Below are 15,887 nucleotides of genomic sequence, written 5' to 3'. Positions count from 1 at the left end.
CCCCTGGCCATAAGTTACTACTGAGCCCTTGAAATGTGGCTAGTGCAACTAAATAACTGAATTTTTTAAAAATTTTATTTTAATTAAATAGCCACATATGACTAGTGGCTACCATATTGGATAGTGCAGCTCTAAGATTATGAAGCAGAAATATTTGGTTCCATTTAATATATGGTGATACTGAGGCCTAGAAAAGTTAAAGAACTTGTTAAAAGTTACTTAAATAGTAAGTAACTAAACCAGGTTCAAAGCCGAGGACTAGAAAGCTTAGTAGAATAGGGTCAGATACACCAGGAATTATCCAGGCTCCACTGCTTACAAGTTATATGACCACATAAAAATAATTACAGACTTTAGAATTCACTTTCATCATTTATAAAATGATGATAATTGTTGCTTAATTTACAGGTCTACTGTTCAAATTAATGGATACAGAGCTATATCGAATGTGTGGCCCATAATGGGTTTTCAATAACTTTGTTTCCTTCCATCACACATAGCAGAGATTCGAACATAAACTAAAAAAGATAACTGCAGAGTAGAGAGAGCATTTGGGAAAGAAAAAATAAAAAAGGAAACAGGCAAAACTTTATGTGATATCCTATTGTAGAATGGAGATGAAGAAGGGTATGAAAATCATCAAAACATTTCCATTTACTTGGTTTGCTTTCCTGCTCTCTTCTTGACACTCCAGTCAACATTACGCCAAGCAGGGAACAAGATTATCTGCAATGTATTTTGAGGCCCAGAAAGACAAGCTACTGTGGTTGAACGATAGAGTACTGTTAGGGCCTGGGCTCGTGAAACAGGTGAAGTTCAAATCCTGGTTCCCATACTTGTTGTGTACACTGGAAAAATAATTTGACATCTCTACACATTAGTTTTCATCTCTAAAATGGGACTAATAACATGCAGCTGTCTCAAAACATACATCATTTATTTTGCTTTACATTCTGTAGCACCCTCTAGTGGTGTGTATGAAAATAAGCATTGCATTTCTGCCCTCCCAAGCAGCGGTTCGCAAACTTCAGTGTGTATTTGAATCACTGGAATAGTTTGTAATACCACACACTGCCAAACCCCACCTGAGAATTTCTGATTTGTTAGGTTTGAGGTGGTACCTGAGAATCTGAATTTCTGAGAACTTCCCAGGTGATGTTGATCGTTCTGGTCCTTCCGGGACACGCTGAGAACACCATTCTAGAAATCCTTCCCCCTGTGGGTATACAAGTATACATAATTGATAACTGAAAGAGGTATGGCTTTTGTTCTTTGATTTTGATTTAGTAGTACCCATCTAATAAGGATTTTGTGAAGAATAAAGGAATCACAGTATCTAACACATAGAAAAAGCATGCCAAAAAACTGAGGATCACAGAACATAAATTATTTGCCCAGGACACCAGGCTAGTAAGTGGTGGAATAGGGTTTACAATCAGATCTCTGACTCCAAAGACACGATGAAGTTTAGCAGTACCTCTACAGATAATAGGGTGCAAACACACATATCCCATAAAATTTCAAGAGGAAAGGAAGATCCATTTTCAATACCAGTGTCCAAGTTTTACCTCTGAGATCTTATCCATCTGTACTGACTGACTAAACAGCCATATACTTTCCATTGGGGGATTTGTGCGCATGTTAAAAGGTGAGCAAAAACGGTTATGATCTTCATCAGCATCAGTGCCTGGAATCATGCTTCAACTCTCTAAAAAAAGGCATGGAAGAAAGTATAGAGGAATAGAGAGGGGAAATTTTTTTTTCAAGAAGGAAAGAAATGAGCAAAAATATTTGGATCTTGGGTCATAGTCCCCTGCCAAAAAGGGCTATTTACAGAAGTTGATTTTATTTTTCCCTAGGAATAAAAGATATACATGATCCCTATAGGTGGTTTGGAGAGTTCATTCAGCAAATCAGAAAGGGGGAAGGGGGACAAAATCCCACAATTCTAGGGACCAAACAGCCAATCCTTTGCTGGAATTTGGCGGCATCTACTGGCAGACTGGAGAGGTATAAACCTCACCCAGAGAACTTTCTGGAAAATTAACTGAGTCGGCATTGCCTGAAGGGCACTGTGCTTGGAGATCAGGACAAAAACGTAGGAGAGCCTCAGCTCTCACAAAAATTCGGAGTCCCCAGCGGAGTGGAAGCCTGTTGTATATAGATATTCTCACCAGAAAATTCTATATGTGTCAGGAGAATTGCACCCAACTTTGGCGGCGGCAGCGGGGGTAGTGGAGGGGAGGGTGCCCGGGGAGAAGGGAATAGAAGGATACTAGGGAAAATGAAAGAAGCGCTCCTTGGAGTTGCTAACATGGGGATGGGAGGGTTTGGGTGTTAACCACTGGAAGACTGCGGTTTGGAACAGGATTTTAGCACAGAGAAAACCGTGAGAAAAGTCTGTTTTGGGGGTCGAAAATTAAATCAGTAGGGAAGACCGAAATATTTCTAACAAAGACCCTCTATTTCTGTTCGGGTCGCCTTGCCTTTTTTTCCTTTTCATTAGAACAGTTTTCAAAATATAAAGGAGAGAACAACCAGTATAGCGCAGCGCACCAACACATACACACGCACACACTTTCACCGACCCCAACGCCAGAGGCGCACGCCTGCGCACACCCACCACCTCCGGCGCCATGAGGGCTGGCGCGTGCTCACACCCCAACGCCAAGGCCACGCGAGTTTGCCCGCGCACATACACACTGGTCCTGAAACCTGGAGTCCGTGACATTCACCGCCCCAACTCCGACACTCTTCAAAACCCTCACTGCGCTTTTTTTTTTCTCCTGCTTCGAGAATTGCGCAACAGGCTTGGGGGCGTGGCCCCAGATTTGACCTCGCGCTTCCCCACTCGCGGGAACCTTAGCTCATTTCCGCCTATCCTATTTCCGCAGGCCACGTAGACACTTCCTTTCCCGGGGGGGGGGGGGGGGGGGGGGACACAAACCCATAATGCCTCCCTGCAAAAAAAAAAATAAAAAAAGAACCCTCTGATCAGGGGAACTCTGGGTCGCGAAAATAGGCCACGTGAACACTCTGCCCTATAGACTTATGACCCAACGGCTGTCACGCTTTTGGAGGGCGGGCTAAGAACCTAAGAGAGCAAGCGTCATTGGCCGGAAACCGCACTAAAGGAGGAAGATGATTGGTTTGCTTTAGGCCTTAACCGTGAAGAAGCAGGTTGCTAGCACCCGCCTTTACTGCGGCTAAGTGTCATTGCTGACGTAAGAGTCAGCGTCCAATCATTTGGTTATGGAACATTCTAAAACTTAGACAAGATGATTTTGATTGGCTGAAGAGCATAAGCCCGCCTTCAGGGTGACGTGTCTGCCTATGGATATCAGTTGCCAGAGAAACCTGGCTTTACTATGGCGGTTGGAGGAACGGCAGTCATCGCACGTCGGCTGCTGGGAAGAACTGGATTTCAGGTTTCGGGGTGGGGGTGGGGAGAAAGGGTCGATGATTTTCTCTTTTCGTCATGTATAGTGACAGGGATTAGCTAGTGGCTTCACAATCGGGTAGATCTGGATTGAAATTCCGGCTCGCCAACGCCCAGCTTGGGCAAGGCTCCTGTTCTTTCTGTGTGTCGGTTTCCATGTTTGTAAAATGGTGATAATAATAGTATCTCTCAGAGACGTGTACTATACAGTAATGTGCGTAAGCCACTTAATATGAGCCTAGCTCCTAATGATATTAGATATTGTTATGGGTATAAATATCAGCGTAACAGAATGAGAAAACCTGTAAATTCGCTGATTATAGTGCCTTTTCTGCCCATTGGCTTCTTCTATAGAAGAAATTAGAGATGAAGGAGATACATCGATCTTTACCCATGAAATAATTTGCTGCCTGGGAATTGCCTCAAAATAGCGGGGATTGGAATTTTCCCATATTGAAAAGTTAAAAAGGGGGGTGGTGGTGGGGGGAAATGGAGAACGAGAGCGAGCTGGAGATGAATCACATGCGATGAGTAGGCCTTGTCTGGACCCTGATTCGAACATACCAGCTGTAAAAATCTGTGTAAGATGCATCGAGAAAATTTGAACACGGATTCGATATTTGGTGTTATTTAAGAAACTGATGTCAATTTTTTAGGCGTTAGAGTGATATTGTGGTTATATTTTCAAGTTGTCTTTATTTTGTAGAGATATATACGAAAATATTTACGGATTAAATAATATAATGTTTGGGGCTGGCTTCAAAATTCGTTGATGACTAGGATTTTCTTCAAAATCTCAGCGGTTGTGGGAAATAGGGAGGAGTGTAGATGAAACCAGTTTGGCCCTAAATTAATAATTGTTTAAGCTGAGTGATAGGAATATGGGGTTCCTTACATTAATCAGTTTTCCTTGGTATATACTTGAAATTTTCCATAATAAAATACAGAATTCAGCTATTCGGTGAGCTTAAAAAGTGGAGGGGGGGAAGTGGGTGGGGTTATAGATGAAACAAGATGGCCTTCAGTTGGTAATTGTTGAAGCTGGATGATGGATTCTTGTAGGTTTATGATACTATTCCTTCTACATTTTTATCAATTTGAAATTATTCTTAATAAAAAGTTTTTAAAAATAATTTGTCAAAAATCAGATAAAGTAAATTTGAAAATAAAGCCACAAGAAAGGAAAAAGAAACACTTGTACATTATTTATCAGCTTTGGTGTTCCTTTGTGTGTGATAAAATTGCCTTGACTGAAGAAGAAAACCATCATCTCATATCTTCTTATTTTATGTCCTTTTCTGTCCCTTTGTTTGACCTTCTAGGTCACCGTCAGAAAAACTAAGTTTGCTGTACAGTAAGGATCAGATCTGATCCTGATTGCAAACCATCCCTGATTACAGAATCTTGGGTAAGTGTCTCCCTTCTCCTGGCCTCAGTTCTTAAATATGATAATACCACATAACCTTCCTGACTGTCCAGGAATATTTTGGACATTAATAAGCTCCTCTCTGGGAAAGTACTCTAATATCTAAGGGAAGGATGGTGCTAAGTCCATTGGTACTTCCAGTATAGAAAGCAGATAAGCAACAGAGGGCTATGTAATCTTAAATCCTTTGATAGAAGATACTACAATTGATCCGCTTGGGTATGGATCCACAAATCACTATAGTATATTGGGGGGGTGCGGACAGGGGGGCGGGGGGAATCCGATATGCAGCATAGTCTAGTGGTTAAGAGCAAGTACTGACTTCCTGAATATAAATCCTTGCTCTGCCACTTTGCCACTTAACTGTGTAATCCCAGGCAAGATATTACTCACTTTCTACCTGTTTCCTCATATGTAAAGTAGAGATGATAATAGTTCCTATTTCATAGGATTGTTGAGGAGATTACATGTAAAGAACCACAACAGTACCTAACATGTATAAGTGTTGGCTTTAATAATAATTATTGCTCTATTGGTCCTGATACATCATGTTTTACACATGCACACTTACACACGCATCTAAAAGCAATGGATACCTTGTTTTGGAATTGAAAAAAGAATTAATATTGTTGGTTTCTCTCCTCATTTTCCAGAAGCAGCAGTTACTACTAGAACTGAATTCTGAAATTATGACTTCTGGCTTGTCCTAACAATTTAGAAAGGTTTTGAGTATATTGGTCATATTTATTTATGAGGGAATTTCCAGGAGCTATAATTTTAACTAGCATATCACACCATAATCAGTCTGCTAACAGCTTTTATATCGTTCCTCCTTTGTCTCAAACTAAAAAAAAAAAAAAAATCTGTTAAACATGAAGGAAATGTTCCAAGATCCAGAAGAGAAAATTAACATAAATGTAACTGATATGGTATATGTGCATTTAAAGGTTTATTCCAACAAACTAGGGGATGTTATTCACATTCATTTGTGACACATGCATACACAAAAGATGTTAGTATTTGGAGTCTGATTCCCAAATGGCCCAGTGCTTGCATGAGGGGATGAAGGAAGATTACTCAGTCTTTTGACAGCTACATTTTCTCATGGTGTCACTATATTTTCCTTCTTATTTTTCTTCCTTCAGAAAGCTAGGTTTCAGAGGAGAGCACTGCCTTGGTGGAAGAGGTGTATTAGATGGGTAGGCACAAAACCCCTTTACATGAGGCAATTTAGAGAATGATTAAGGGCTAAAGATATGGAAGTGGACTGTTGGGCCAGTAGAAGCACAGAGGAAGCAGGGGCCAGGGTTACCTGAAATAGAGAAAGCCTTAAGGAGGAAAAGGACCTTGACCTGGGCCTCTGAGGATGGGCATAACCTAGAAGGAGAGAGAGAAACCAGCCTGAGTGATATGCCTACAAAGTATACAATATGCAGTGATGATTAACTGGAAAATCAGGCTGTCTGTGAGATCCATGGATAAGGATAGATCAGAAAGTGTGAATTTTAAATATTGTTTTATAAAATTTTAATCACATAATTGATATGTGAATACAATCTCCTTATAACAAGTAAAAATATTACAGAGTAGGCTCAGGTTTCCTTTTCTCACCACCCCCAATTCTCTTACTCTCCCTAGAGTTAACCACTCTTAGCTTGCTCTATTTCCTTCTAGATCACTAAATTATGTACCTGTTTAAAAAACGTGTATGAATATATATAAAATATTGTTTTGTGTTTTTCTTTATACAAATACAATGTCACACTATAGGTACTATTTTGCAACTGGCTATTTTTATTCAGCAAATTGTCTTGGATGTCTTCATGTCCCTTCATAGAGTTCTATATGATTCCATTCACAGTGGCATCCCTTTAGCTACCATGATATTCCATATTATGGATATACCACATTTCATTTTGCAAAATCATTATTGATAGCCTTTTAAGTTGACTCCAGTTTTTTGCTACTTCAAATAATAATACATCAGACATCCTCGATACCCATTACCACATTTCATTTTGCAAAATCATTATTGATAGCCTTTTAAGTTGACTCCAGTTTTTTGCTACTTCAAATAATAATACATCAGACATCCTCGATACCCATTTACAAGTGTTATTCCAGGGCAGCATTTATGCCTTTAAACTGTGATAATTAAATAAATGTGGTACTGGTATGAAAACAATCAGGCATACCACTGAGAGAACAGATGGCTTAGAGACAAATTAGTGCTGGCTGTTTAGCTCAGTTGGTTAGAGTGTGCTGTTATAACACCAAGGTCAAGGGTTCAGATCCCCATACCGGCCAGCTGCCAAAAATAAAATTAAATAAAAACCTTTGGGAAAAGAGTACCTTAAAAGACCCATATACCTCTGGGAATTTAGAATGTTGTAAAATAGTATTTCAAATCGGTGGGTAAAGGATGGACTCTTCAGTAATGAACATTAGGAAAAGTTAGTTATATATTTGAGGAAAACTATGAAAATACCAAGAAATAATATAGGAAACCACTTTTACAATATTGGTTTGAGAGCATTTTCCCTAAGCATGACATGAAAGCCGAAGTCACAAAGGAAAAGATTGACAGATTTGTCTGTGATATTGAGGTAGGTACGTACACACACACACACACACACACACACACCCACCCACCCACCCACCCACCCACCCACCCACCCCGCCCACCCACCACACACAGCTATAGGAAGACACCAACAAATGTAAGAGAAAAGTGACAGTTTGGGAAAAATATTTCCAATATACAAAAAAACTAATTTAATTATTAGAAGTCAGTAAGAAGCAGCCAACAACCTAGTAGAAAAGGGAGCAAAAATATTCATGTAAGAAAAAGATAATTGGCCACAATAATCAACCACATTGTATATCGACAAAATAAAATATTTTTAAAAAAAAAGAAAAAGATACATGACCAATGAATGTATGAAAAGATGCTCGATGTCACACAAATTCAAATGAGAATATCTTATTACATGTGAAGTTGGCAAAAAAAAAAAAACCTTAAAACTGATGTTTGTACAGTATTGCTGAATGTATAGAGGAATGAACTTATGTTTTTGCTGGGAATGCAAATTAAAACAGTTCTTTCTGAGGTGAATTTGGCTATCTCATCAAAGTTGTAAATAAGCAGATCTTTTCATTGAAATAATTCCTCTTGGAATATATCCTTCGCAGATACTTGCCTAATGTTCTGATATATCTGTACACTGATGTCTATTACGTATTTTTCTAATGAGATATTGGGAACAACCTAAGGTTAAATTATAGTATGTAATAGTTTATAGAATGTGATGTGGGTATTAAAAAGAGGTAGGTATGTGCTGACATGGAAAAATACCCGTGATAAGTGAGAAATGTAAGATGCAGAGCAATATGCATTCACTTTTGTCAAAACTAATTAAGTAAATGCATGTCACATATTCAGATTTGAAGGCATACACACTCCAGAGGATACTTCTGGGATTGGGGTGGGGTTGGGGGTGTGGTGGTAAGGGAAGAATGCCCACATCTTTATGTAGTTTGGTATTTATTGGTATGTAAAGGAAATATAAATGGTGCCACAAAATTTAATTACTTAGGGGGAAATAATATAGATTGACAGTTCATAACTAACAAAATAAGTTCTAGATGGATTAAAGAATTAAAATCCATAAAATGCCATCTTTTGTTAATTTTTAAACTTAAAAATGGAAAAACTACACATCTGATTATATAAAACATTAAAAATCTCAGTGTCACAACAAAAGAACAACCTAGGGGAAATACAAAGGTACCTTGAAAAGTTCACGGAAAGATAAGTATTATAAGTTAAAATCACTAAGAACCAACTTAAAATTAATGGGCAAAGGACAAATGCTGAAATATACATGGCCAATGGACACATTTTTAAAGTGATTAAAGGTCACTAATAAAGAAATACAAACTGAACAACTGAACTCACTTTCCTTACCAAATTCACAATTTTTTCTTTTTTGGTGGCTGGCTGTTATTGGGATCCAAACCCTTGACCTTAGTGTTATCAGCACCATGCTCTTAACCAACTGAGCTGGCCGGCCAGCCTACACAAATATTTTTAAATGAGGATTTGTAGTGCAGGCCAGAGTTATGAGGTGTGATAATCATTTTTGCACACTACGTGTGGGATTAGAAATTGGTACAGCTTTGTGGCCGGGTAGTAATTTGTCAAGGTATTTTGAGCCTTATAACTCTTGACCCACTAAAGCCACTTCTGGGAGTCTTAAATAGGAAAATGGGGACAAAATATTTTTACACAAAATGTTTTAATGATTGGTTATTACAGAATAAGTTGGTATAAGGAGCACATCAGGTGTTTCTAGAGAGTTTGGTTAAGTAAAGTATGCCCATTTGATGGAATATCTCATGAGCACAGCTCTCAAAACGCATGCATATTATAACTTTAACACGGACAAATGAGTAGTTGTAATAGTGAATTTTTTAAAAAAGGAAAGATCTAAGATTTATTAACTGGTATGAACTCGCTTCTTAAAATGTATGTTTATACAGACATTAAGTAAACTTAAAATTAAAGATAAAAATCTAAGACAAATATACAAGTGTCTTTTCACAGTTTTTGGCTTAACGTAGAGCTAACCTATAGGGAACAGGTGGGAATATAGTTGGTGACTGTTGTCCGTACTTTGTGCCCCATTTTCTCCATGTCTTGGATCACCCCCCCCCCTTTGATTCACTGTATTGGATGCCTACCAAAGACCCAAATGCTGTGTAAGGTGCAAGATAGGTATAACACAAGCCCTGTGGCAAAATGAAATGACTATGTAGTTCAGTAAGGAAAACTAACACATGAAACATTTAGATAAACACTAAGTTCTGGAGTACTAATGTCAGTTTCATATGATATTGGAGATGAGAGAAAAACAGGCTAGAGCAGTAAAGAGGAGATGGAACTTGCACAACATTTAGATGAGGGAGAGAAACAGAAGGTGTCTGAGTGGATCAGAGAGTACCTATACTAAGTGAGTAAACAATGGTAACAGCCTGAAACTCAAGATAGAAACTGGCAGATTCAAAGTTTAAAACAGCTTAAAAAAAAACACTTGTCTGGCTTGTTTTGGAAAAAAAATACACTATGTAATGCCAACTTTTTAATGAAGTATGTGCACAATACATCTGTCAGATCATGAAGCAGTATTAAACTTCTGGGAAAGGAGGTATGAAGTGCAGTGACAGTAGGAAAGATTTCTGTAAACTTGTATTATAAGTAGCAGCCAGATATCAAAAGGATGGATATTTCCTTCCTTTTGATGTCTGCCTCCTGGTTCCTAGGTAGTGATTGATTGCTGGATGTGTAGGATACTCAGATGACAATAAAAGTTACTGAGGCAATTCTTTAGGAAGGCTGCTTCCCTGGACTTAACTCACTCTGGGCATACAAGCCTTGTCTTGTGGTGCAGGTATTTTTCTGAGCAATGTCAGACATTTCATTTAACTTGGGGCTTTGTATGAATGATAGAATTTGTAGAGAATGATTAAACTCACACTCTGTAATGAGAACCACATAAAACTTATTTTTTGTGGCTGGCTGGTGAATTACTTTTTGTAGTTTCCTTATGCATGAATGTATGCACCAATGATATACAGTAGATATTAGCTATCATTCTCAAGCTTTTACTAAGGAATTGCTCATGACCAGTGTGGCTTTCAAAACAGTTCTTGTCCAGCCTGGCTCCACTTCTATATGTTTTATACAGTCTGATTGGCACTGGGCCATCTTGCTTTCTTTAGTTAGTATTCTAGCTATCATTACTTTGTTTTGTGGAACCTTTATACTATATGAGACCCAAGGTGGGCTTTCTGGATTTTACTCATTAACTAAATCTCTGATACCCTCAGATACTCTATCCCTCTGTCCCCATCACAATGAATTTTTAAAGAAACATTTTGTAAGCATGATAGCTACAATATAAAGCCATGACAGTGGCCACTATCACTACTGTCTGATCATTCACAAAATGTGTCTGTATTTCTCTCAGCCAGGAGTTTTCTGATTCCCACAGTGTCAGTCTCCATATTCACAGATTTCAATGCTTTCTGAAGACTGACTTTGCCCTTTAATTTCTGGTCAGAGTTTTGTGTCCTTTCAGTTAGAGGATATTGTTTGTTTAGTGAAAATACTGTACTAGCACCCAAAGCTCAGTTTTCAAGCATTTTATTTACTTTTTTTTTTTTTTTTTCCATTTTTGGTGGCTGGCTGATAATGTCTAGCATTTTTAATCACTGATTTCCCCCTCAGCTTCCCTGATACCTGCCCACATAGTCTTAAGGGCTAGGGATTGCCTGATGGGCTTTTTCAGTGGGTGAAAATTGTAGTTACCAGTGAAACCTGATTTAAGATTGGTCCACCATCCTTTTTTCAGAGGTTACCTTATTTTAACAGGCTGGTATTTATCTCTCTAGATATTTTGCTGTGCATTTATACACATCTGTTTAAAACAGAAATGAGATCACACTATAAGAACTGTGAGACTGATGATTATTTCTTTACCTGTGCTGTTTAAACATTTTTCCATGTCAGTATATGAATCTCTGTTTAATTCATTTGAGTGTTCTTCTGTAGTGTGCATACATAATTTATATTACCATCTCCCTATTGAAGAATCTGTAGGTGTTTCCACCTCAGTATTACAAACATCACTGCAGTGAACATCTTTGTATCCATGTTCACATGTGCAAGGTATTGTGCTAGCTGTTCAGCCGTACAGCATTTATGAAATTCTTATGAAGGCCTGTGAATGTTAGGGATAATTTGCCACATTCCATAGATGAGAAAAAGAGGCTAAGAGAGTTTACACATCTTGTCCAAGGTCTCACAATTTGTAAATGGCAGAGGCTAATTGAAGTAGAGGTCTGTCTAACAGCAGAACTCGTATTTTCTCTGATATTACAGTTGTAAACCACATGTTTATAAATTAATTTTTAAAAATTTTTCTTAGATGATTTCACAAAACTTCATCTTCACTGCAGATACCTGCTTTCCTTTCTAGGTGTGTCTCCCACTTCATCCTTCCAGACCATCCCAGAAGATCTGTAAGATTCCATTTGGGAAATCACTAAGAGTTCTTAGAAGGGAAAGAAGGAAGATTGTGTAAGTCAATGGAGTTGTTTCATCTGTCACACCATAAGAATATAGAATACCACCCCCTGCTGCATTTTACACTGCTGGTTATCCCTTTCCCTTCTTGAAACTCTCAACTTCTTAGGCTTCCAAAATAACATTTTCCTAGTTATCCTATGGCTGCTCTGACCATGTTTGTTTCATTTGTAGTCTCTTTCTCTGCTCACCCCTTAAATATCTTTCTTCCTCAGGTTTTCCAGAATTCCATACTTGAAATTCTCCCTCTGTTCTCCCTGAATGATTTCATTGATTTTCATAGTGTCTGCTACATGCTATAGGATGATTCCTCTCAGATCTCCATTTCTGGCTCTTAACTTCTCACCTAAGCTTTAAATTCCTGTGTTTAACTGCACATCTCACATGGAATAAGTCCAGTACTGAACTTCTTTTTCCTCTAATCCATTTCCTTCTCCGTAGATGCAGTCTTTATTTGGTGATAATACTAATGATCTAATCACGCATCCTCAAAACCTGGCAGTGACTGACTCCTCCTTCACCAATTTTTCACCTCCTCCAATAGTGATCACAGAAGGTGGTGGCATGTACTGTTTCTTATCTGCTCCCAAAATATTCCATGCCTATAACTATCATTGTACTAATCTTGTTGTTTTATAATTGTCACTTTAGATATTTGAATCCTTAGCACCTACCACAGTACCTGTCCCAAAGCAGATGGGCAGTAATGTATGATGACTACCTGAATAGATTAATGAATGGATGAATTGCCTATGTTCTATCACTTTATTGCTAATTCCAAACTAACCCTTAAAAAATCAGTGCTTTTGGAGGCTGGCGGGTTAGCCCAGTTGGTTAAAGCGCAGTCTTGTAACACCAAGGTCAAGGGTTTGGTTTCTGGTACCAGCCAGCTGCCAAAAAAAAAAGAAATCAGTGCTTTTATTTATTTATTTATTACCCAGGTTTGAAATGGCAGAACCCCGTTTGACTCCCCCCTCTCTTTCAGTTACTCTATTCTCCAATGTAAGTTCTGTATTCTTCAGTTTCTCTTGACTCTTATCAGCCTAGTTCAGGCCTACCTGGACTTATACAAGAACCTTTACTGTTACTCATTTTGCCTCCAGTCAAGTAAATTAATCTTTCTCATTTCTTTCATATTATCATTTCTACTGTTTAAAAGTTGTGAATTTCAACTCCACTCCCTTTTATAGTTTCTATTCCTTCTTTCTCTAAAATTACATTCCTGTCTTTTGAGTTGCATCAAAAAAACTAATTTATGGGCAGGTCTGATGAGTGGTTGGGTGGGGCGAGAGTAGTGGGTAATAGTGAGGATTAGAGAGAGGGAGGAGTTAGAAAGACACTTATAAGTGGTCCTGAAATAGGATTTGAAATCCAAATTCCTAGAGAGGTAGCACGTTTTGTGCCCTAATGGGCCTTTATGAAGTATAGTTAAAGGTTGCCATAGAAAACAACCAAATAAAATACTTTATATATTACAGTGGTTGGAATAAAAACAGGGTTGAATGAGTTCCAGAAAGCAGGGTTCTCAAACTCGTGGACAACAACCTGCAGAAGAAGACAACTTCAAGAAACCAACTAGAAGCAACATGCAGAGAAGTAAGATGAGAGGGGCCTCCTCAGGAAAGAAGACAGCAGGTCCACAGCAGAAGAATCTTGAACCGGCTCTCCCAGGAAGATGGGGGGGTCGCTCTGCGGAGAACCCCCCTTCAGGATCCGTGAGGAAGACAAGAAAGAACAAACAGAAGACTCCTGGAAATGGAGATGGTGGCAGTACCAGTGAAGCACCTCAGCCCCCTCGGAAGAAAAGGGCCCGTGCAGACCCCACTGTTGAAAGCGAAGATGCGTTTAAGAATAGAATGGAAGTTAAAGTGAAGATTCCTGAAGAATTAAAACCATGGCTTGTTGAGGACTGGGACTTAGTTACCAGGCAGAAGCAGCTCTTTCAACTCCCTGCTAAGAAAAATGTAGATGCCATTTTGGAAGAGTACGCGAATTGTAAGAAATCGCAGGGAAATGTCGATAATAAGGAATATGCGGTTAATGAAGTTGTGGCAGGAATAAAAGAATATTTCAACGTGATGTTGGGCACTCAGCTGCTCTACAAATTTGAGAGGCCCCAGTATGCTGAAATCCTCTTGGCTCACCCTGATGCACCAATGTCCCAGGTTTATGGAGCGCCACACCTACTGAGATTATTTGTAAGAATCGGAGCAATGTTGGCATATACGCCCCTTGATGAGAAGAGCCTTGCATTATTGTTGGGCTATTTGCATGATTTCTTAAAATATCTGGCAAAGAATTCCGCCTCTCTCTTTACTGCCAGTGATTACAAAGTGGCTTCTGCTGAGTACCACCGCAAAGCCCTGTGAGGGTCTCCTGACCACTCACTGTTACATTTAGTATCTGTAAACATATTTGGTTCTTAAGTCTTTTTCTTGTACGATTGATGTTCTTTAAAATTGTTAATGTATAACAGGGCTTCTGTTTCAGTTTGTTTTCTGTTCTGTTTCAAACAAACAGAAAATAAAAGGAGTGCAAGCTCCTTTTCTCATTTCAAAGTTGCTGCCAGTGTATACAGTAATTAGACAAAGAAGAAAAATTAAGTAGAACATTTTATTGCCTAGTTGACAACATTGCTTGAATGCTGGTGGTTCTTTCCCTTTGACACTACACAATTTTCTAATATGTGTTAATGCTACGTGACAAGACGCCCTGATTCCTAGTGCCAAAGGTTCAACTTAATGTATATACCCGAAAACCCATGCATTTGTGCTCTTTTTTTTTTTTATGGTGCTTGAAGTAAAACAGCCCATCCTCTCTGCAAGTCCATCTATGTTGTTCCTTAGGTATTCTATCTTTGCTCAAATTGTTGAAGGATGGTGGTTTGTTTCATTGTTTTTGTATTTGAGTCTAATGCACGTTCTAACATGATAGAGGCAATGCATTATTGTGTAGCCACGGTTTTCTGGAAAAGTTGATATTTTAGGAATTGTATTTCAGATCTCAAATAAAATTTGTTTCTAAATTTCAAAGCAAGTAATTTGCAGTGTGCCTTTAATGTTACTGAGGCTGACAAACTCAGCAGACTCAGGAAAAATCAAGGAAAGATCGAGGTGGTGTAGAAGTGGGTTTGTTTTTTTATTTTTCTCAACTCCATGTCCCCCCATTCACAATACATTAACAGGGCCTGGGCTGAGGTGCGTATGGGGTCGGTTTACTTTTGCCTCTTCTTTCTGTACAATCATTGTAAGAATACACCAGGAGGCCTCAAAGTTCTGACCTCAAGCGAAAAAATTTAAAAATTCCTTTTCCTGTTGGGTGTGGCAGCCGGGAGTATGCCCTGTCAGGCCTTTTCCTGTCCTCTCCCCTCTCAGTGTGACCTCTTAGGGTGCTGCTTGTAAGAGGCAGTTTTGTTCCTGATGCTTCTTGCCCCTATGAATCTGGCTGGAACATTTAGTGGGTTCTATAACAGATCCTTACACTTATGCAGAGCTTTGCTCTTTCCCATTAGAGGAAACGTGGGTAGCCATCTTAGGTATTACATCTATCAGAAATACATGTAGATTTTTGGGCGAGGATGGCAAACTTCCCTAGTTCCAGCGCAGATGTCACGTTCCACCCGTTATAATTCCTTGGACATAACATTGGGAATCCTAGGGTAGAGGATCTGTGGAGGAGAGAGATGGTGTTGGATGTCTATGCTTACAAATCCATATTACATGAAAATTTCCCAGTTATTAAACCAAGTTTTTTATGACTGTTTTTCACATCTTTAGCAAAAAAAAAAGAGTCTTCTGTGGTTATTGTAGAAATTTTTAAAAATTCAGTAAGAACAAATATGGAAATAATCACATATAATCCTACTGAATCATTCA

The 15,887-nt window shown here is 38.7% G+C and overlaps 1 protein-coding gene and 1 pseudogene across 1 annotated transcript; one reads left to right on the top strand and one right to left on the bottom strand.

The window, feature by feature from the left end:
- Positions 1-3,342: 3,342 nt before the first annotated feature.
- On the top strand, positions 3,343-15,048 carry MORF4L2 (mortality factor 4 like 2). Its single transcript, XM_063084101.1, has 4 exons — positions 3,343-3,428; positions 4,762-4,847; positions 11,906-12,006; positions 13,491-15,048. Exon 4 carries the CDS (start codon positions 13,515-13,517, stop codon positions 14,379-14,381), a length of 867 nt encoding a protein of 288 aa, XP_062940171.1. The 5' UTR covers positions 3,343-3,428; positions 4,762-4,847; positions 11,906-12,006; positions 13,491-13,514; the 3' UTR covers positions 14,382-15,048.
- A 117-nt stretch (positions 15,049-15,165) lies between these two features.
- Positions 15,166-15,279, bottom strand: LOC134368819 (small nucleolar RNA SNORA51; annotated as a pseudogene).
- Positions 15,280-15,887: the final 608 nt, after the last annotated feature.

The sequence above is a fragment of the Cynocephalus volans genome, chromosome X, assembly GCF_027409185.1.
Source record: "Cynocephalus volans isolate mCynVol1 chromosome X, mCynVol1.pri, whole genome shotgun sequence".
Lineage (NCBI taxonomy): Eukaryota > Metazoa > Chordata > Mammalia > Dermoptera > Cynocephalidae > Cynocephalus > Cynocephalus volans.
The sequence above is the reverse complement of the archived record's forward strand: the minus strand, read 5'-3'. Positions and strand labels throughout refer to the sequence as shown.